Genomic DNA, 23,099 nt, shown 5'->3' with positions numbered 1-23,099 from the left:
CATAAAACAAACTTTCCGGCACACTGTGCTGGCTCTCAGCACTTCATCTGCCTCGCTCTTGATAGGCATCCCCCTTAGTCTTTGCAAGGTCTAAAATTAACCTCAGTGGGGAGCTTGCAGCTCTGCCGTTGGAGGGCAGCCCTGGCTAACACTATCAGAGGCCATAAGCCGAGCAGCAGGCCATTCCTGTCATCATTCCTCCCCCCAAGGCACCCCTTCCACCTGCTTGCTTGGAAGCAGGCTGGGGAAGGGCTGTGATGGCAGGCGGGGCACAGCCCGTTTCCTGTGGTCTTTCTTCAAGTGGAGCCCTACATAGATGACACGCACCCCAGATCCAGGCAGCACTCCCCATCCCTCCTGATCCATTCTGCTGTTTTGTTTAGCATCAGAGTTCCATCTCTGGGAAAATTCCAACCAAGGATTATATAAGCCTTTGGAGATGGCTAATGGTGACCTAGTTTCTCCACAGGGGTTAAAGATGACTCACAGGGAGTGTCAGGGGAGCTACTAGGCAGGTGATTCAGGAGGTACCAGCAGCTGAGATCAGTCTACGCTGCCACTCTTTAGGGAGAGACTGGAGTAGGTGGATAGATTTTGATTTCAGAAGGTAAGATGAGCAGACAGCCATGCTGTTGGCTGACTGTTCTGGAAGTGGCATTTTGCACACGATGACCCTTCTTGCAGAAGGGGGTCCCATACACTGAGTGACACCAAGGGCACAAACTGTTAGAAGTCAAGGCTTTTATTAGCTGTACCTCACTGCAAATTGCAGTAGACAATTGAAACAAGAGGGGGTGGCCCTGAGGACTCCAGCCCGACCACTGCAGGGGGCATATGGTCCTGGGTTCTCACTAGTATCTCTGGCAAATGCTTTTCTGCAACTCACTTAGCTTCAGAGCCAGTGTGCAGGCCCTGGGCTAGCTTTGCAGATGCCAAACAAGGAAGAGGAAAGGGAGAGATCCAGGGGCTGCCACTTGGTGACCTGAAGTACAGCAGTTACAAAGCACAATGATAAAGGGGTGGGGGAGCCCTTTCGAGCAACCAAGCCAGCCTGTAATTGCCAGAACGAAACAGCGCCAGGAGATGAGGTGGGTAGCTTGCCACTCAGAGGGGCAGCCCAGGGGTGAAGCAGGAAGCTATAAATAGCAAGGCACGAGGAGGCGGCTCTATAAACAGAGCCTGCCACAGCACCCAGCCCCAGGGAAGAGAGCAGCAGGAAACATATGGCACTCTGAGAAGCCACACTGCCCAGCTCTTGACCATGGGAGAAGGTCTATGTGAACCCACACAGGGAGGGACACACAACCACAAACACCATGATGCAAGCTGCCCATTTTCCATCATGGAGGCTGGTTGTTGCCTTTAGACATTTACTGAGGATTCATACCTAGGCCTGGGGACAACACTAGCAGCATAGGTGACGGCAGCTTCATCATTCCAGCTCTGTGCAGCTTCTCCCTTGAGGGATCAAGGCACTGTCTCCCATCTCAAGCCAAGAGACCAGAAATGTTGCCAGGCAGTAGTGGTGTGCTTCTTAAATTTCAGCACTTGGGAGGCAGAGGCAGGCTGACCTCTGAGTTTGAGGCCAGCCTGGTCTACAGAGCAAGTTCCAGAACAGCCAGGAACACACAGGGAAACCCTGTCTTGCACACCTCCCCTTCCCCCGCAATGTAATGGAAAATAGAGCTATGGTTGGAACAGGCTGGAAAGAGCTGTGGATATACTTCCCTCTGGTTGTGTCCACTAGAAGATAGTGGATTTGACATGATTCCTAAATATGAAGTCGCTACAGTCTTTAGGGGCTCTGCAGCCTGCCATTGACCATGCTCACACTCGACCTCCAGTCTCAGATGGGAAGGCAAATATGAAGCCAGTGTCTCCACGCTCTTCTTGTTCACAGTCTACATTGCTGTGCCTGCCTGTGAGTGTGTCCTTTGATGACCTTTATAGGCATCCTAGTGGCGCCTGCCAGGACCTTAGAGAGCCTTCTTGGCTTCGGGCCCTCATGAAGGCTGTAGCTACACTTTCACAGAATGTTAAAAGCTTTCTTTTTAAAAAGCCCACTAACAATGATCCTACAGAGCTGTAGACTGCAGCTCCGCCCCAAGTCCTGCTTTCAATCCCAGCACAGGGATGCACATATGGTATGTATGGTAGGGCATGCCAGAGAAATGAGGGCAGGAAGATAAGAAGTTCAAGGTCATCCCTGGCTACATGGCAAGTTTGGTGGCCAGCCTGGATCACATGGAACCCCACCTTTAAAAGAATGAAAACAGAATCCATACCTTTAGCACATGAGCACTTTTAAGACTCAGTGCAGCACTTTGACATAAATAAGACTATAGAAGCTGCAGAAGGAGAACTACAGTTGGAGAGTTACAGGGGTGGAGAGGAAAGGCTCACTTGGCCAAGAAAATATTTAAAAAAAACAATACTGTTAGCGAATCAGGAGAACCCAACCTGTGGTCAAGAAGCCAGGACTAAGAGACTTTCAGGAGACACACTGAAGATCTCTGAGTGCTCACTCCACATCCCTTGATGTTCCCGGACTCCCCAGTCCCTTCTCAGCATAGGGACCAGTCTATCAGAAGTACATACACACAGCACACAGTGGCAGCTAGCTGAGGAAGGGGTTTGAATTTACACGGCTCTGGTGAGATCGGGGTGCTTCCACTAAGACGAGTTATGCCACCTGATCATCGGGACCTTTCCAGCCTGTGACCTGATTACTATTGGAATCTATAACTTTTCCTGAAATGTCATCTAAGAATGGATGAAAATAAAATACAGAATTAAATACAGATTTCTCTGACACTTAAGAGCCACATTCCAGGCTAGTGAGGTGAACTGCTATCAGCTTAGCAGCAGAGTAGGCTGGAGGTGTGCACAGCCTCACATTCCAGAGGCCAGGAAACGGAGGCTGACAATGGGGAACGAGCATTCTGCAGTCAGGCAGGTAAGGGTGGCCTCAGGCACAGGGCCAGGCTGTCTGAAAATGTTTGCTTAGCAGTATCTCTCGGATCTTTAAAAATAGGTACAAAGAAAAAAAGACGGGTGTTAAATTTCCCAATGCTCTCAGAAAGGCTATGACGGGGATCTGGAATTCTTATCACTCCAGCACGAATCTACTGCGGATCTCGGGGTGGGTGCTTTCTTGTGGGAAATGCTACTGTCTCCAAAGTGGGGGAATTCTCATTTGCTTAGAAGGCAATGATATCTTCAGAAAGCCAGAGCTCCGAGCCAACTGGAAACCTAGTCACAGGCACAAGACAGGTGGGGAGCAGTCCCTAGTAGTGTCAAAGGAGGAACCGCCATGCCGAGTCACTTTCTGCGCAGGTGTGGTAGAGCAGCACCCTGACAGAAGACAAGCAGATTCTGGTGTACCACCTCTCGGCTCAGTGTGATTCTGGCCAGGTGTGAGACCTGGACAGACACACTGGTCTCAAGTTGTGAGGATGGGGAGACATCTTGATTTCAGGTCAGCTATAAAGATGAGAAAAGGAAAGGGAAGACACCAGGTAGTGGGCGAGAGTCAGGCCCAAGCAAGGCAAAGACCTTAAGTTGACATTGCTAGTGAGCCCTACTAAGCTACATCAGCCCTGCCCTTCTCTCTGTGGCCGCCTAGTAGGCAGGTAGAGTGATGCAATGTAGTACTGTGGTTTCATTTTAAGGCCAAGCCACTCGTGGGTGGGCCAAACTTTCCAGAATGCACCCTATTATTATTGAAGACCTGGACAGGAAAAAAAAAATGTTTACAACTGGGTGCTTAGTTCCATCGTGGATAGGCTGGCCCAGGCAATCTCTCCTACAGAGGCATAGGAATGATTCCTGCAGGAGAAACATCTCCAGCAGAAGTTGTTCTCGGATCCATTTTCATCTCCTTAGTCCTGACAGTATGTGAGAACTCGCTCATCCTTGAAGCATACCTCTGCACTGGCTCACACATATGCATGGCTGTATGTGTACATGCATGCGCATGTTAAGTTAACCACACACTTAGTTTTGAAGGGTCTGCCCCAAGTGCAGAGCTATGTCAGCATCAGTGCTTCCTACGGCCTGGGATGTCAATGAGAAGGTTAAGTTCACAAACTATGGTGCTGTATGCTATAGAAATATCTACTCACAACCTGCTTGTATCTCAGGGGGAGAATTCAAAAGCATCATGGCACTGGCAGCATCAATGTCAGGATCTGGAAAAATCAACCAATAAATAACATTATTTACAACGGGGCTGGTGTGTGCGTGGTTTTTTTTTTCCCCCTGCAAGTTACAGCTTATGAACGTGACAGAGAAAAAAAACCATCCAGAGGTGGGACTGCAGAAGTGACTCTCACACCATTCGGACTTGAGAGGAAAAAAAAGTTATTCTAGAATGAGATTCAAGGAACATGCTACTATTTTCTTCTGCTTTTTGAAGATCTGTGATCATGTCGTCTTCTTGCTTTGTTCATGTTGGGATCTGTGTTGTGGGTGCCCGATAAGCTGATGGTCTGGGCACCCTCGGTTTTTACCCTGGGGTGGAGAAGTAGGTGAACCAGTAGCAATAGGAAGGTCAGCCTGGGAATCTCTGATGCTGGGGGAGGAACTCACAGCCTCACAGCAAAGAGAAAGCTGAAAACACCTGCATCCAGACAGATACAAACAAGACATTTGGTCATTTCCATTCGTCAGCAGAATGGAAATGGTATTTTACGAGGGTATGTGTGCACACAGCGGTGTTGGAGGCGATGAAGGCATTTTAAAAACAGCACATAAAGTAGAAAGAAAGGAACTGAGGAAGTTCTGCTGTTGAAGGCACAGTGCTTACACCCTCATTTATTATTGCTTTTAATCTGCTCCCTCCCGAACGCACACCACTTTATTGCTATCCTTCTTAATAGGTTTCTGAATCCTTACCAATCCACCGGTTGACAGATGGCAGGTTATACAGAGACAGAGGAAAATATTATCCCTTTATAACTAAATTCATTTCCCTCTGAGAAACAGCAGCGCTGCTGCTATGGAAATGAAAGTCACCATGGCAACGGTAAACAACCCCCAAGAATGGTCACTGAATAGGCTGAAAAGAACATCTGCCCCAGCCCAGCGTCCCAGCTGCCCTGGGGCGAAATTCGCTAATAGTGCAGTGAGGCCTTGTGACAGAAGCTGCCGCCTGTCCCCTGTCCAAATAAATGAAGTGTGCAATTGAAGCCGACATCAAAATGCCTGCCCTTGCAGATTACTGCCTCCGTGTCCGCTAAACCCAGTAACTAATGACTGGGGAGAGGGGGCCTCGTACTTGTCAGTTTTTGTACAAATTACATACCAAAAAATTCAATTTACTACTAATGGCTCCGTGGCACTTTATTTTGGGTATTATGCGAGAAAATTACTTTTTTACTGTTTAAAAAAAAGTATATTTTTCATACTTTATATGTGCAGTTTAATTCCAAGGGAGTAATGCAATGCATGATAAAGCCCACAAGCGATTAATAATATGGATGATGCTGGTTTCAGAAGACAATGCCTCAGGAAAAAAAAAAAATGAAAAGGTAAAGAAACTTCACTCTGCCCTTTTCTATTTTGCCTGCAGGAGGCCTGTTACCCACATGCCAAAATGGAGCAAGAGTTTATTTTAATAAGTGCATTGTATGAGAAACAGGTAAATTAGCTTCTTTGGCAATTCCTGGGGTGACACTGCTCAAACAGTCAACTGCTCCCCACTGATACATGTTCAATGATTCACAGAAAAGCTTCAAGTTCCACTCTGCTCTCGGGTCCCCTGCTGCCCAGCAGAGAAGTCCTTGGTCCCCAAGGATGGCAAGGGACAAACTCTGAGGTGGCCCCTTTTGGCTTTCAGGGAGGAGCCCAAATATGTGCCTCCTCTTCTCACTGCCTTCTTTTAAGTTTCAAGTGCAACAGGTGGCCTGGATTGCCCTGGCTATGTGGTCTCTATCTTCCCCGAGGTGCGGACCCTGGCTAACAGGAAACTCAGACATGATCTTAGGAGATAAAAAGAAAGTTCCACATGCCTTCTCAGGAGGACGTCTGAGGGTCACAGACAAGCACAGCCTTAGTGAAAGGAAGGAAGAGAGCCTGAGAAGCCAACAGTGGCATCAGTCAGCTCTTACAGGAATCTAGGAGAGCATAAACCCCAGGGTCTACCCAGCATCTCCCCATGATGCTCCACCCACCCAGACCAAGTCGAACAAACATGTCTAAGTAGGAAAATAGAGGATGCTGACTCCCCTCTCCTACTTTCCTTTTACCACCTCTGATGCCTCCATGGATGAAGATACTGATGCTCTCAGAGAACCTATGTCCCACCTCCTCTCTCTTTAGGAATTCTGGGGGAATGTAACAGGCAGACTTCTCATGATCTAACATATATGTGTGTGCACGAGTTGGTATTACCTGCAGTTTAGGCATGCAATGAGGGTCCTGGAATGAATTTCCTGCTGAAAAGAGGGGACCACCATATCTGCAAAATAGCTGGCTGTAGCCTAATTTCTCTTTATAATAATATATCTTGGCAACCTTTTGCTAACATTATTAAAAGTTTTTGCAATGGCTTTTCTTTCTTTCTTTCTTTCTTTCTTTCTTTCTTTCTTTCTTTCTTTCTTTTTTTTTTTTGGTGGAAACCTCCTCACTGTACTAGCAATCTCTTTTCCTTAGATGATGGCTTTCCAGGAAGGGGAGATGAGGCATCTAAGATGATAATGGAATTGCCTGGAACTGAAGCTATGCCCCACAGATCCTGGACATGTTTACATGCTGTTTACATGTTACAGCATGTTTATATGCTGCTTCTGCATACTGCTTCCCATCACCCTTACCCAGTATGGCTTCTAAAGGCATTCCTGTGCCTTTTACAATGGCCAGTCATGCCACACACTCCTCTGTCCACCTCAGCATCTCTGGGGATCACCTCACTGCTCCCCTTGGGTGACAGGCTGTCTTACTGAGTGCACTAAGGGCCTTCATAGGTATCCCCTCTTGTTTGCATTCAATAAAATCAACCACCTGAAGCTGAGATACTTTTTGATATACCCATTTGGGGTGGGCTGGAAACACTTTAGAGGACTGGAGAGCTGTTTTGGAGTCTGGAGATACATCTCTAAAGGTGCTCCAGAGGAACACTGATTCCACAGGCAGGGGTGAAGTGGGTGGGCTGTGGAGGTTTCCTTGGTTGCTGAAGGTGAGGGGCTTCCCACCATGGTTCAGTGAGGTTTATCAGTCTAAGAAAAGATGATGGTGTTTTGTCTGGGACTCACACAGACCTCAGTGAAAGGAGTTAACACTCCTGTTGTAATCTGGGAAGGCACAGCGAGGCAGAGGTTCAGAAGAATAAAACAGCAAGACAGTTTATTTGGGGATAACGGATCCTCCCTGATAGTCCCTGGCTCTGCATCCTGGTACAGGAAGCCAAGCTATTTACTACAGGTGCTTGGTAGAAGTATGACCATCATCCACGCAGAGCCAATTTCTAATCCTGTATTAAAAGAGTCCTTGACCATGCTTTGGCAACAGCATGACTTCTCTGAACATTCCCAGTGGTCCATGCCAAGTTCGATCTTTGATGGTCATTTTCATCATGAAGCAGCTTCTTCTGGGAGTGGTGGAGGCTTTCCTCTGTGGGCAGGATGGGAAAAGCACTAGACAGACCAGGCAGGGGGATTGCTAGGTTCAAGTCCTGGATCCACTGCTAGTTAACATGGGACTTTCATGTCGCTGGGCCCGACCTCATTCATTTTAAAATGGTGTGGGTGACTGCAGACATGGGAGGAGCCAGAGTCTATGCCAGTTTCCACAGCCTTCTAGCTTTCTATAATGTCGCCTGACATCTTTTTTCCTTTCTGACTCATGGCTGACAGAACTATGGACTCCCAGTGACACCTTCCAGATGGGACATCCGCTCCAAAGTGTCTGGAGGTAGAGGACAGTCTTACAAAAGCCAGGAGAATATACCACTCCCTGCAAAGCCTTGTCCTGTTGGGTAGGTGTTTGGTGGCTTCTTGGTGTGACTCCTGTTGGGTACCAAACAGAAATGTCTAGAACCGCCATGTGTTTAAGCAACCTCAGAATATAAAGGCCAACAGAAGGCTTGGTCCTCACTTTCAAAAAAGGACAGCTCAGACCTGGCTGGCAGGTCTACCAAACATTTTTCTCAAATGGAAACCTGGAGAATTCTGGAAATCATCTGATCTTCCAGGCAGTGAATGTGTTCCTCTCCCCCACTCCTCCTTACACTTCAAGCGATTTACATGGGTGATATAATATCACATGATTGATAAAAAGACAATATATGTGGGGAAAATGTCGCATACTGGATATAATAGTGCAGGTACGAACAATCGGATGTATGCACGGGCATCCTCCCCTATGCCTATCTACAAAGCAAGTGGGCCATTAAGACTCTTCCTTGCCTACCTCACTTGCTGCTTAAGATGGTACTTGGGACATATCAGTATGGAGAGTAGCACACACGGGATAACCGAATGGATGATTTTATCTTAGCCACTGCTCGGGTGAACAGACCTCAGCCCTCAGCTAGGGACGGTACCTGCGTGCGTGCGGGCTCAGGATGGACAGTGGAATTCACTAGGGACTCTGGTTTGTAAAAACCAGGTGGCACTGAATTGCTTATGTAGAGGGAAGATAAGACTCCTTGCAGGGGCTGTGAGTGTGACTGCAGAAAACCCAGAGCAAAGGCAAGCCAAAAAAAAAAAAAAAAAAAAGCTAAAAAGGAGGACATGACCCCTCTAGACATGGGGTGAGGAGCAAGTTTGTGTGGATATAAAAGGGAGAAAACAGGCAGAGGCAGCTGGGAGAGTCCACAATGAGTGTGACCAGCAAACGGAGCAGGGCCACGTGAGGAGAGGAAGAGAGAGAAGCCTAGAGTGACTGCCAAGAGTCCCAGAGGCCAAAGAGGAAAAAGGACCAGTGTAGCCCAAATGGCTGGGTTATATATGGAAGAAAAGCAGGCCCTGGGTTGGAAAGCTCAGGGTAGGGGGCAGGGTGTGCCATCCAGGAGGACCCTTTAACAGGTAGAGACTGAGGAATGCTGGGACGATCTGGTGGCCAGTGTCAACTCTGACAGGGTAAAAGAATAGACCCCTGAGTTGGTTATTTGTTTGAGACCTAACAGAAAGCACTCCCTCCCTCCAAAGCCTTCCCTTCCCATGACTTTGTTAGAACATTTTGCTGAGATAGCTTTATCCATTTTCTGTAATTGTGTGTGAGAATAACACACCAAGAAGCATTTGCTTAATTCCTAAAAATAGAGAGAAAAGACTTGATCATCTCTTAGGACCAAGAAACACTAGAAAACAAAGAAACAAGTCATAAGACGCTTCAGGAAGCAGCAGCCCACTTCCTGGAAGACAGAGAGGGTCTGCTCCATCTCACTTAAGCAAAGCCCTTCTAACTGAGCCTTGTTTCTCAACTGGGGGCGATTTCCCTCTCCTTTGCCCAAGGACATATGGCAATGTCTGGAAACAGTTTTGATTATCATGACTGAGTGGGATGGTGCTTAACACTTCACAGTGGAGGATGGATGAAGCATCATCTAGTCCATACGATGAGAGTGGTAAGGAAGAGAGAGAAACAGAGGCTGAGTTAACATGTACACGTGCTTCAGCTTAGAAAGGGAACCTCTGAACCATTGCCTCAAGAAGACACCACAACGAGACATGAAAATTCACCTTGTTGCTTATCCCTGCTTCCCCTGCCCTCCCCATGCAAGCTCTCTGAGACAGAGGACTTCTGTATTTGTGACTTTGAAATCACTGAAGCCTTTGGCTTCCACTGCAACCAATCAAGACATTTCAAAAGGCTGCAAGTGATCTGACCGGCAACAGAAGGGAGTTGGTAGTGTGGCTGGCTCTGGTGGCATCATTTGCCACCAGTGATGTCATTGCCACCACTACTTCCACTTCCCCTCTGCCTGAGTGTTGTGAAGACAGAAGCACTGGGGAAGAACCAGGAACAAGAGGAAGGACCTACAGGAACGGGAATGGAGGGATTCTCGTCAAAGCTATGGGGTGAGGGGTAGGGAAGGCAGATCACCAGGTTTTGGAAGAATACAAAGCCTCCTAACAAAGGCTGATGCCAGGGTGTAACTTCAATCACTGCCTTCATGATGGGATGGGCACAGAGCACACCAGGAATGCATCAAAAGGAAGAACTCAGGGTCAGCTGGGCTGGTGACACAGGCTAGCCCCAGCAAGGGCACTTTAGACCCCTTGGATAATAGTATGGCCTGCAGGCATACTACTACTATCCTGGTACTTGGGAACAGATACAGGGGGACTGCCAGTGAGTTTGAGGCCAGCATGATCTACACAGAAAGCTCCAGGCCAGCCATTGCTGCATAGTGACATCTTGACTGAAAAGAAAGTATTCTGAAGGCATGGGAAGTAGAGGAAGGATTGCTTAGAGGAGAAAAATGTTTGCTGAGCAAGCCCCATGACCTGAGTTTGAATCCTGTAACCCAGAAAAAAACTTGATGTGGCCTGCACCTGTAATCCCAGTACTCCTATGAGAAGATGGGAGGCAGAGACAGAAGAAAGATCTAGAAGCTCAAGGGACAAACTAGTCTTTCCTCAGCAAGCTGGAGGGAGAGACCAACTCCTCAAAGTTGTTCCCTGGCTTCAATACATGTGCTGTGGCACAAGCTCTCCCACACAAGCATAAAAATACATGTACACATACACAAAATTATATAAACTTAAAAAGTGAAAAGGCCCTCAATAAGGGGAGACTCAGAGGCACTGAGAATACCTCCCAGCTTGCCACACCAGTGCCATCTCAGAGGTAGGTTATCTGAGACCCAGAGAGACCGTATAGATAGGCCTCCAAATCTGATTCTTCGGACAGGATATACCCAAACTCTTGTTGCTCTGAAGACAAGTTCAAACCATTGGAACTAACAGCCAGTTTAGGGAGTGGAAAGTATCTGTAGCAGAGCAGGCCAGGGGAGGGTGCGTGATCCACAACTGTAGCTTAGCTGTTAGGAGTTCTCATTTCTACAGCCCTTTAGTCTTCCTCAGATTAAACCCTGGCCAGAAAAACCTAAAGAAAAGAACTGGCTGAATTCAAGGGCGGGCATCACCATTAATTCTGAAAACCTGGGGGGGGGGGGGGGGGGGGGGAGAGGGGTGTTAGGGGTAGGGGGTTTACCCAAGCAACTCTCCAGTCCAAAGCAGCTTTCTCATTTATTCCAACCAAACCCACTTATTACCCCTAACTCTGTTTCCTGTTGAAAAGGGTGCTAGGTAAAGGTCGTAGAAGGTCAGAACTGAGCCCAGAGCACATTCTGGCCTGAGAGTCAGATGCCAGGGCCGTGGTCTGTCTGTGTCTACACTGCTCATGTCTAGGGTGGCACAGAAGTGTCTAGACTGGAGGGTCTCAGGGTCACAAGTGCTGTTTCTCTCTAGAGAAAACAAAACCCACATGGTGATGCCCTCCAGGGAGATGCTCCGTGCTTCCATCTTCTCTTGGCTGTTGATGCCTCCTGAGCTCTGTCTGACGGCTTCTTACTTTGGCTGAGAGCTCCATGCCACACTGTCCACTTTGTTGAATCTGTGTCCAAAGCAAGCGAGCACAGTGCCTGCAGTTTTTATCCTGATGATCAGCGAACACCTTTCACCTGCTGTTCTAAATTTCACGAATGTCTGCCTCTGTAATGCCTTTGACTGGTGACAGATGTCTTTCCACCAGCTGCCTGGGAGACAAACGAGCTGGAATGGATTGCACAAAACAATCTAAACTTCCAGACTTGAAGAGGAAGACAGAGATAAAGAGACCTGGAACAGGTTAGGACTTTGTCCTGTGGGTTACGGGAAGAGGAGTTAAGTCTGTGAGCCCTCCCCCCCCCCCCGCCCTTTTTTTGGTTGTGTTTTTATAAACTAGGGATATATATCGAGAAACTATAGCTCATGCTGGGTTCCTGTGGGGCAGGAACAGAAATGGGGACTGCTACAAGAGCTCTGAAGCGCCCACCCACCACTGCACACCTTAGTATCTGGGAGGAAAAACGTCAAGTCTATAAGCTGGAGACAACCAGGAGGCCCTTCCAGGAGGCCCTTGAGATGAGAACAGAAACCCACGGCAGCTGGGCACTAAGTGGCAGTGAAACCTGCCCACAGCCTGCTTCCTCTCTCTGTGCTGCCCAGTGCCCACCCCAATCAACTACCCCCCATTTACTGAAAGACCAGCTCCTGCCCTGTTCCCACCCCAGAAACTACCTCCTCCCTTTGTAAAGTGCTCAGAATTCCTGGTATCCACGCTCCCTTGGTTATAACAACTGCCAGAGTGACCTGGCCTCCACTGAGCAACAGGCCCCATGCTGCTGAAATGTAGAAATTCCACAGGCAGGGCATCTTCATTAGCTCTGGCTTCAGTTGGGCATATGTGCCAAGCCACTTTTCCAGGAGGAAAGAATCCATCTCAGCAGGATACTGGCTGTTGTGGGAGTCAGAGGGAAAAGGCTCAAAACCCAAAAGTCAAGTGTTGCAAGGCACACCTACCCCTAAGGCTAAGTCAGGACTACAAGAATTTATTATGAAAAAGTGCTTGTCCAAATCCTGCTTGGGGCATCTTGTTAAAAAGATCAGAAAAGAGGGGCTTAGCAATGAAGAACACTGACTGATTTCCAGAAGTCCTGAGTTCAATTTCCAGCACTCACGTGGTAGCTCACAACCATCTGTAATGGGATTTGATGCCCCTTCTTTGGCAGATAGAGCACTTATATGCATATTAAGTAAATAAATTTTTTTTAAAAGATCAGAAAGAAGTAGATGTAGACAGATGGGTATATAAGTGTTTCTCTCTCTCTTGAATACACATACAAACAAAAACAATAAGAATGGTATCAAAACCAACCCCTCAAAATCAAAATAAAGCACCAGATTACCTGTCCAGAGGTGATTAATGTTCTTTCTCAATAAAGCCAAGGCCCATGACATCAAAGTCTGAGTGTGCCCATGGTGTAAGAAGCTACCAGGGAGACAGGGAAGGCAGGCTGGGTCATGACCCACTCAAATTTTAGTTTTCCCTGGGACAGGAGTTAAATGTGACCCTCTCCTGTAGTAAGTGCTAACCAATGGTCAAAGCTGATACTCCAACGCAGGGTGAGCCCAGCAGGCCCAAGGTCATGCCTATCTGGTTAGGGCTGGGAGAGGCGATGAAGGGGGAGAGGACAGATGTTAGCACCCTTGTGACCCCTGTAGGCAATTAACTTATACTTCCAAGCAGGTGGTGTCCTTATGTTTAACTCTGTAGGCATAACTGTACATAATTAGAAGTCATAACTACAGTTCTCTTTCTAGAACGTGACCACAGTATCCACATTGACCTCTTGTGGCAGCCCGGCCTCCATGCTGGGAAGTACAAACAGGGAAGATCCAGCCCCTACCCAGTGGCCTTACAGAGATGGGCAGCCACGGCCCCCAGAAACTTCTAAGGTCAGCCATCTACACTTATTCCCTGAGGAGCAAACTTGGGATCTATTTGGGGTTTCCTAATTATCCCCTTTCACTGAGAAATATTTTACTTTAAATAGACACACAGTAAGCTGGAGCCTCTACACTGTCTTCTTTCAGGCCACATGGGAAAGGCCAAAGCAACCATTCAAATTAATATGCCAGTAATTACTGTGCATCTACGGTCTAATTACCCATGAAATGACCAAATTGAAAAGATCAATTTCTGATCAGCTTTTTGCTTGGGCATTTTGTAAAAGTAGCTATGGAGGCGCTAGGTCACTAAAAAATGCCAATTTATTATTAATTTATTATACCTTATACCCCTATGTGGTCATAGATCTAAGCTTAGCCCCAGTCATGCCACTGAACAAATCATTCCATAGAAAATCACAGGAAGTCTGGGTTTTCAGACAGACAGACAGACAGACAGACAGACAAACAGTTCTCAGCTCTTGGCAGGGTAACACAGAATTCAGAAGGGATCTTCTGAAACCATCTTATTGATGATAAAGAAGAGATAGGCCCAGGTAAAGCAAAAGAGTGAGCCCTGGGTGGCAGTCTTTAACAGTAGACAGGACCCCTGGAACCTCGGAAACTCTCCATCCCAGCCATGCCTAGAAGAAGACAAGAGCTCTGCCGCTTTGACATAACACAGGGACCCCACTTGGATACTCCCCAGGGATAATTAGAACACAAAATGCATTGGATTCTCTGTGTATCCCACATGTGCAACTGAGAAGGCAGGACATCCAAAAGATCATTCCAGAGTGTCTCTTTTAGCTCATAAATCCGACACATTTTACAATCACATGACTATCAACTCACTTTGCCGCAGTTTTCAGGAACCTCCTGGGCCACCCAGCCCTTTCTTCTTAAGAGTATCTGCACCTTTGCCTATTACTAGTAGCCCCTTACACAATCCAAATAGAGTCAACAGTACTTCAACGCTTCAGCTAAATGTTGAGAGATGAGGGAGGAAGGGAAGGAAGGAGAGAGGGAGGGAGAGAGGGAGGGAGAGAGGGAGGGAGAGAAGGAAGGAGGGAGAGAGAGAGAACTCACAATCCTTTGTCAGGCTGAAAAGAATGATGGGAAATTCCCAAGTTCCCTAAGAACAGGGGCAGAGGGCTTCACAGACAAGTCCTGTCTACACCCAAACCCAGGCCAGGGTCGACTCCCACTTCAAAGAAATACAGTTTTTACTCATATACTTTTCTGTGAGCAGAACTGCCTGGGAGTGAATGATGGTTTTCTGTATTTGTAAAGCTTTATTCAGTAAGGAGAAATAAAACCAGTCCTCAGAGGTGTCCCAGACTAGAGTTTAAGTAGAGGAATAATTGCCTCGCTGCTTCTGTAGGCACATGCCTGTGGGTGAGATACACTACCCCAGGACTGTTGTCTTCTGGTCCAGTAAGGGAAAGCAAAGGGACTGGGTGTAAATGCACACCGAAGGCGTTTAACCGAGAATGGTACATTTGCATCTCAAAGCCCACTCAGTGGTAGCCCATAGGCAAGGCTACCAATGCAAACCGCATAGACCAAGTGCCAGGGGCACAACTATTCAGATAAGCAAGGAGGGACCTTCAGAGGGGCATATTCTCAAATTTACATTAATTATTGAAACTTTTTCAAGTTATTTATTGGTCAAGAAGTCTAATGCCAGACATGACAAGGATTCTATGACAGTGTGCTGGCTTGCTAGGGACCCACAGACTGCCACTCTCACAACCAACCTCACAGCCTATTAAAAGGAAGGCTTTGTGTGTGTGTGTGTGTGTGTGTTGGTGGTGGTGGTGGGGGGCTTGCTCACTGCTCAGTAAAGGAGCATCCTCCATATCGATCCCAAGTGTCACAGTGACAGACAAGTCACAGATTAAACACCATCCTTCCTCATTTCAATTAAGACTTCGGAACTGAACTGCATACCCCATTTGTTTGCTGAGTGGTACTTGATGAAAGAAAAGGTTAGAAACAGGACACTGGACCAGGGAGATGACTTGGTGGGTAAAGAAAGCACTTGCTGCACAGGCCTGATGGCCTGGGTTTGTATCCCTGGAGTGTACACAAAAGGCCAGCTGCTGTAGGGCACTTCTGTAAACAGTGTGCTCCTATGGAGATATGGGAGGTGGAGGCTGAGTAATTGGCCTGGGTCAGCCTTCCTGGCCAATGTGGCACAGTGGCAGTAACCCAGCCTCAACTGTAGCATTGTTCTCTGACTGCGCCATGGCATGCACACATGGACTCAAGAGCACAGTAAATAGGTAACAACAGCAACAACAGGATCTGTACTTAGCACTCAAAATGGATTGTGTTATAAGTAAAACATGACATGCCTTTAGTCCCTGCACTCGGGAGGTAGAGGCAGGTGGATCTCTGAGCTAGAGGCTGGCCTGGTCGCACCTGGTGTGTATGAGTTCCAGGACAGCCAGAACTACACAGAGAAACCCTGTCTCAAAAAAAACAAACCAAACCACCACCACCAACAAACCCCAACAATAAGTAAATAAAAATTAAACAAAACACACACATTCACACTTGTAGATACACCCCCCCACACACACACACACATAAGTGTAAGCTGCATGGATCAGTACTCTCGTGAAATCTCAGCGCTCTGGTGGTTTAGGGTCTCAAGTCATCCTTGGCTACACAGTGAGTTATGTACCAGTGTGGGCTACATGAGAACTTGTCACAGACAGACAATAGAGCCAGAGAAGCTAAGACTGGAGAATTGGCTCAAGTTCAGGGCACCCTGGGTTAGTCCTACTCAGCAAGATTTAGAATTAAAGAGGAAGGTGATTACTGGTGATTTTTAATTTTATTCTCCATAGAAACTGTCCTTTTGGGGCTGCAGATCACAATGAACTTTTCTGCATTTCTCCACAATGTCTAGCTGCCTATTTTCTCTAAGTACTCTGCAAAAACAAACAAAAAGGATAACTAATGAATCCAATGTGGATTTTATTACTGATTCCATTACACACACACACACACACACACACACACACACACACACACACACACACACAAAATTAATTTGGGGTGGGGCAGATGGTTTGGATGGAAGGGCTTGGCTGGCCTTCCAACCTGGTGACTTGAGTTTGCTCTCCAGGACCCACTACTTGGAGAGAAGTAACTCCAAGTTTCTTTTGACCTCCACTTGGGCCTTATACACACATGTAAAGAAATTCTTTTAAAGATGTTAATTTATTTGATTTGTTTTAAAAACAGCAATACTTCCCATCATATTGTGTCTCATCGTACCAACTGACATCACTGTGCATCAACCGTTCTACTGGAGCCCAAACGGGGAGCAATCTCAGAGATTAATCTTCCGTGTAAGCCCAATGCTTTCTTACACCGTACTCATGTTTAGTCTACCCAGGCCAGCTTGGCCACACTCAACTAAAGTGGCAGAAGAGAGCTCACTTAGTCCTTCACTGCAGGCGGCTGTGGAGATTGTTATTCTCAGTGGAGCTGGACCCCTCTCACCTCCCTCTATTTCACATCAGCACCGATGAAGAGCCAAAGAGAGGCGGCTCACGTGTGAGCGAGGGGCAAACTTGAACATGGGTGCAAAGAGGACAGGGAAGGAGGGACCTGGGTCAGGTGTTCAGTTCATAAAGCACTTACGGGGAGCTGCATGCAAACACAGGCACTTGGATGTGTTTCTGGGAGGGATCTGGAAGTCATATGAGGCTCTACAAGAGGTGAAGACAAAGAAAGAGCTGAGTTGAGACTCATTCGGCAGAGGCCTCCCTCTGGAGAGCGTCCGTACAAGGAGACAGCATAACCTCCTCCTTGGTGATGGAAAACACAACCCTAAGGTCTCTAGTGCTTGTGAAATTTTCACATGCAGTAACACGCACTGTGGTTTTGGACTAAGTGTTTGTAACTACCCAACGAAACCTTAACACATTTGTTATTTGGAAACAGAGACTGTTTGGTTCTGGACTGGAGAGAGTGCTCAGTCAGCAAAGAGCTTGCCAAAGCAGCAGAAGGACCCGAGGCTAGGTCTCTAGGGCCCAGGAGAAGGCTGGGTGTGGTGGTGTGCATGATCCTATCTGTGGTGAGTCAAGGCAGGTAGACCCCTAAGGCCTGTCCAGCCAAAACAGTAAACTCCAGGTTCAGTGAGAAACTGCCAAAACAAACAAACAAACAAAAGATGGAGAGCCACCAGGGAAAGCTGGCGTGAGCCTCTAGACTCCACATGCATGTGCACACATGAGCACCAGCAAGCACACACTCACACCTACACCAGCAAGTATATGCAAAACACACACACACACATACACACACACACACACACACACACACACAGTACTGTTATGCATGTTGTTACCATGTGTTGAGCTTTCTCCAGGAATCTCTTAAGATTTAAAACAAAACCAACCAAGCAAACAAAACCCCCCCAAGACCCTTAGGGACAGCATGCAAACAAAAACATGGAGAACACTTCTCAAGAAGTTAGAAAACTGTTAAAGATGAATAAATCAGCATGCATTCTCTGTGAACTTCGATGATTTATTTTATCTTTCTGATTATCCACCAACAGGTCCCAGCAGGTTACCCAGCACAAATGGCCTTTATTGCTTTATCTGCTAAATGAGGAAATCTCCTTATCTACACTAAGGGGGTTGTAGGAATCTCTAAAGTAGATGACTATCTTCTACGGTACACCCTGTAGTCTATTTTAAAAAGGACAAGGTTTGGCACGTAAGTTTGCTGGAGACAGGCCCCTTTCTCCTCTCCCCTCTCGGCTCCCTCTCGGCTGGGCTGCCTTTTCTGGGCCTTCTGCTTTGGCTAATCTCTTCATGTCTCTTTGCTCTCTGCTGCCCAGACAACTACACAGCAAACAAAAGCCTGGGCTTCCACCAGCCAGCTCCCGCCTGTTTTGTTAGCTTTGGGGCAGAAGGAGGGAGCAAACAGCAGCTTTTGTGAGTCAAGCTGGTGAGAGTCTTCCCTCAATTATGGCTTTGAAAGGGTGGGGATTGTTAAGGGGTTCTTCTGGGGCCCTTCACCCTGACCCACCCACGCAGCTCTCCCTTGCACTGCTCTTGCCTGGGGAAGTGGTTGGATCTCACGGGAGCCAACCATATGCTCTGCACTTTGTCCAGTGTATTTCCCCTTCTCAGCCTGGTGGGAACTAAATTAGGTGAATGAACACCTTCTAGCTACAAAGAGTATTTTCTTAAAAGAAGAAATACAGGCTACAACCAGCTCTTCAGGAGCCATACAGTTCCATTTTCTGATGTATACCACAGGGCCAGGGTTCTGAATGCGTTCCTGGGTAAGCCAAGTCCCTTGAAAAATGAATTAAGAGAAAATAGCCCAGACTCAGAAGACAAATACTGTATGTCTTCCCTCACATGCAGAACATGGGTTTTATACATATATGCATCCACACATATTCTATGAATATATAAGGGGGTACTTGGGGACAGACAGGACAGGGAAGTGGGGAACAGGAAAGGATAAGAGGGGGTGAATGTGGTCACTGCTCACTATACACTGGAATGAAAACATGAAGATGGACTTGCTTGCCTAGTGTACAAAGTCCTGGGCTCCATCCCTCTAACAATAAAAGCCAGAGGCAGGAGGATCAGGAGTTCAAGGTCATCCCTGGCTATATAGGGGCTTCCAAGTCAGCCTGGGCTACCTTAGACTATAAACAAACAAACAAACAAACAAACAAACAAACAAACAAACAAAACAAAAATGTATGAGTGAGCCTTTATGAAACCAATCACTTTTATAGTAAACAGAGTCAACAGAAGTTGCCAGGACATGGTTGGCAAAGAAAGGGGACGGCCCATGGGGCGAGGGCGTGGAGCCTTGTGGAAGCTTATTTTGCAAGGCGTCTAAATCAGATAAAAACAGGACTGGCTGCCTCATTACGCAAGTAAACCGTTGTCAGCAATGGGCAGGGTCTTCTATCTTTCAAAATCCAAACTAGTTATTCAAGCTTTCATTAAGTACAGTTCAGAGACTCTATTGGGGGAAAGGCGTCCAATTTTTCTAGTCTGGGATAGAGTTTTAAAATGGGAAAAAAAAAAATGCTGCTGTACCAATCTGAGAGCTAATCTTCACAGACCAGCCACAGCCCCTGCCCTCTTCCAAATACCTTTGTGCTTCGCTTCTTCAGAATTAGATTTTGGGGGTGAGAGGCAGGGCAGAAAGCCAGAGTGTTGTCCCAGTGAGCAGACTGGAGGTACCACTTCATGTCTGATTGCTGACTTTCTAAAGCAGAGCCATTTGCACTGTTGTATCAAAGGCTTCCACTATGAAAAATGTCATTTCTAAATTAATTTTATGCCCTTGAGACAGAACACATCCGACCAGGACTGAGTGCTCCCCACTGGAAGAAAGTAGGAAGCTCTAACTGGGTCTAGGATTCAGTGAAAAGCGGGGCAGAGCACAAGAAATCTGGTCTTCAGAAATTAGTTTTTCTGGAAGCCAGGAGAATAAACTGAACCCAGAGACAGAGACAGAGACAGAGAGACTCACTCTCTGGTCTGTGACTGGTGGTGACCTGTGCTTGTGTGTGTGTGTGTGTGTGTGTGTGTCCATGTCCATCTGCCCTGTGACTTAGTGGTGATGCATGGCAGACATCTGAAGAATAAGTTGACTTTGCTGCCTTACTGTGGTAACTGCTGGGCATGTGTGGGCTGAGGAGGAACTGGCTCCTAAAACTCTGTCCCTTTACCTTACAACAGGCAGCTCAGCAACTTCTCAGCAAAGAAAATAACTCTGGCCGGGCGGTGGTGGCGCACGCCTTTAATCCCAGCACTTGGGAGGCAGAGGCAGGCGGATTTCTGAGTTCGAGGCCAGCCTGGTCTACAGAGTGAGTTCCAGGACAGCCAGGACTACACAGAGAAACCCTGTCTCTAGAAAAAGAAAAAAGAAAAAAACTCTGGCAGTCGGTTGACAGTGGCTCTGGAGGCCTGCATACCCTACCAGAAGGAGGGCATATTTGTTCCAGAGATGGGCATCTAGGGGAGCAGCTTGCTTCACCCCAGCCAGCCTGGCTCAAGCGCTGAGCTTGGGCTGGTCCCACCATTTCCACACAAACACTAGCTGATGCCTTTACTGCGGACAGATGTACTGGTAGGGCTGGAAGGAGGCACTGGGGTGTGTGTGTGTATGTAGGTTGGGGGGGGGGGGGTACGGGGAGGATAACACTTGGGCCATAAAAGGCTCTGCTCTGCTCACCTTCCCAATATCTCTGCTGATAAAATATAAAGACAACCTCCAAACCTCGACACAAGGCAGAAAAATCAGCCTGGGCACAAACAGTTACCAACAGTGTTTTGCTACCACACAGCCCAGCCTGGAGCCATGGTACCAGGACTTCTGCAAAGACCATCAAACTGGGCTCCCCGTATGAACCTTTTTCTCCCTGCACTTTCTCTCCTGGTGGCCCACGTTCAGAACCTCCTTCCTTCTCTCTCTTCTCCACTCCCCGCAGCCCCAGCTTCATTTAGCCTTCAGGGCCATGTGGCTGGCTCCACACTCACCAGGCCAGTCCTGGTTGCTCTCACAGTGCTTTCTTTCCCTATCCCCATCGATTTTAGACAACCCCTCTGTTCTCTCTAGGTGAGGTGGGCATACTTGGTCATGCAAGTCTGTCCTCAACAATCCCAACAGCAGGGTGTTCCCATCATGGAGTAGTTTCTTTGACTATTTTTGACCTTTACTGACCCAAAAGCAAGCCAGACACTTCTGGAGAACAGCAGAGCCAACATTTGTATTTTTTGTGTCTCCCCTTCCCAGCTGGGACCTACGTTTTGCCGATTTTCTCCAAAGGATGTCTTTATTTATCTTACATGCTGATCCTGAGCTCACAAGGGATGCGGTAGTCCTGAATGCTGCTTGGAAAAGGATCAATTGTAGTAAGAAGAGGCCAGGGATCACAGCTCAGCGTGTCTTCTGTGTTCTCTGCTTCCCACCAGACGTGCTACTCAGAACAGCACAAACATACCAACAGGGTCGGCACTCTGTTGCTGGACTCTTTCTAAACTACACCATTCAGATGCTGTGTGATATTGGGTGAGCCATTTATCTCTCTGGACTTCAGTTTCTTCTCCAAAGGGGATCAAACATACATTAGTTAACAGGATGATGGTTGAATTAAGGGTTTGTTTGTTTGTTTGTTTGTTTTCAACATAAAATATATTTAAGAAATTCTAGTTTTCCACCCTCACCAATGAAGGACAATTAGCTGGGAGGAAAATAGCCAAGTCCAGCACTGAAATCTTGAAAGTGGCTGTGGCCCTCCTTTCAGGGGACTCTCCTCTCTGCTGAGCCTGCAGCATCTCCTGCTTGGCTCTCAATACTGCCATTTCCATGATGCTGCTACACTTAGGCAAAATGAGCCTGACATCTGTATTCTATTTGCTAATGAACGGCGCCATTTGTACCCTTCTCCTGTCTGGGACTCTGCCGTGGAATACTGATGCCATCAGAAATTGGACTCTCTTTCTTGCTTCTGACACCAAACCCACTCATTTAGCAAAACCCTGCTTTGTTCTCTGACGCTGTTATGTTCCTGGATTCCCTGGCAACGTGTGGCTAGCACAGGGCTCTGCATCCACGCTGGCACCCACCTGTGCAGTACCTGGATACCTGGCTGGCCCTGCGAATCTGGAGACCAGCTCTGACTCCTTGGGCCTCTTCAGCCAACTCAGTGTATACAACTACACCAGCCAATGCATGTACTTTTTTTGTTGTTACACGTAATTTTAAACCCATGGATATAAGAGTCACTTATTTTGAAAACTAAGCCATTACAAAACAGGTTATCTAATCCTATGGCCTCATCTCGAAGGTGACACACACAGGCACCCTGACTGTCAAGGAGTTATCAAAGGAGATGGTTCAGTTCAGTAAAACTATGGTCTTGCAAGCATGAGGAGTGACTGTGGTTCCCAGCCCTGCCCATGTAAAAAGCTGGGCATGTAGCATGTGCTTACTCTCAGTACTGAGGAGGCAGAGAGAGCAGGATCTCTGTCTCACTGCTCAGTCCTCCCAATTCAACAGACGAATCCCAGGTCCTAATGAGAGACCCTGTCCAGAATAACTGCCCCCTGGCTTCCGCATGGTGGTATACATAGGTGCTTGTGTATCTTCCTCATGAACACTTGCATATAAACATGTAAGACTGAAGTGCCAGCTGAGTGTGGGGATTCTCCATAAATGGACACATACTTCTCTTCTGTGACTTGGTTTGTTCCCCCCTCACTGAACCATGAGTCTTGGCATCCACTCATCTGGGAACGGAGGTATGTGGTTCATTCCTTCTCATTTCTGCACCAGATGAAAACAACAGCTCATTCCAGTGTTTCTCCTGATCCCAGACCAGACTAGGTTGTTTTCTAACTTTTTTGCTCCACAGAATGCTATGGGTGAGTCTCCTTGCGTGTGTCTGATTTTTACACATATGGGGTGGCTCTTCCACAGAATGGACCTTCGAGATGCCTTGGGCCTCCTTTTCCTAGTCTGTAAAATAAGGGCTGGGCTGATATTCATCCACTCTGCCTCCACTCTCAGTCTGGACCTTATACCCGAGGCCAGTGCAGAGAGCCTTTGCATCCACATTCACACTCCATGCCTAGTGCAGCCCTAAGTTCTTAAGAT

The 23,099-nt window shown here is 47.3% G+C and overlaps 1 protein-coding gene across 6 annotated transcripts in view; it reads right to left on the bottom strand.

Annotated features, from left to right (window-relative positions):
- Foxn3 (forkhead box N3) overlaps positions 1–23,099 on the bottom strand; it is a 362,922-nt gene that overhangs the window by 25,696 nt on the left and 314,127 nt on the right. For 3 of the 6 annotated variants that reach the window (XM_076921433.1, XM_076921431.1, XM_076921432.1), the window contains one exon: positions 4,125–4,190. The exons of 2 other annotated variants lie outside the window; for them this stretch is intronic. In XM_076921433.1, the coding sequence (XP_076777548.1) occupies positions 4,125–4,190 (66 nt within the window). The remainder of the gene's footprint in view (positions 1–4,124; positions 4,191–23,099) is intronic. One more of the 6 variants, XM_076921434.1, reaches the window with a different exon arrangement.

The sequence above is a fragment of the Arvicanthis niloticus genome, chromosome 23, assembly GCF_011762505.2.
Source record: "Arvicanthis niloticus isolate mArvNil1 chromosome 23, mArvNil1.pat.X, whole genome shotgun sequence".
NCBI lineage: Eukaryota > Metazoa > Chordata > Mammalia > Rodentia > Muridae > Arvicanthis > Arvicanthis niloticus.
This window is presented reverse-complemented; position numbering and strand designations above follow the sequence as displayed.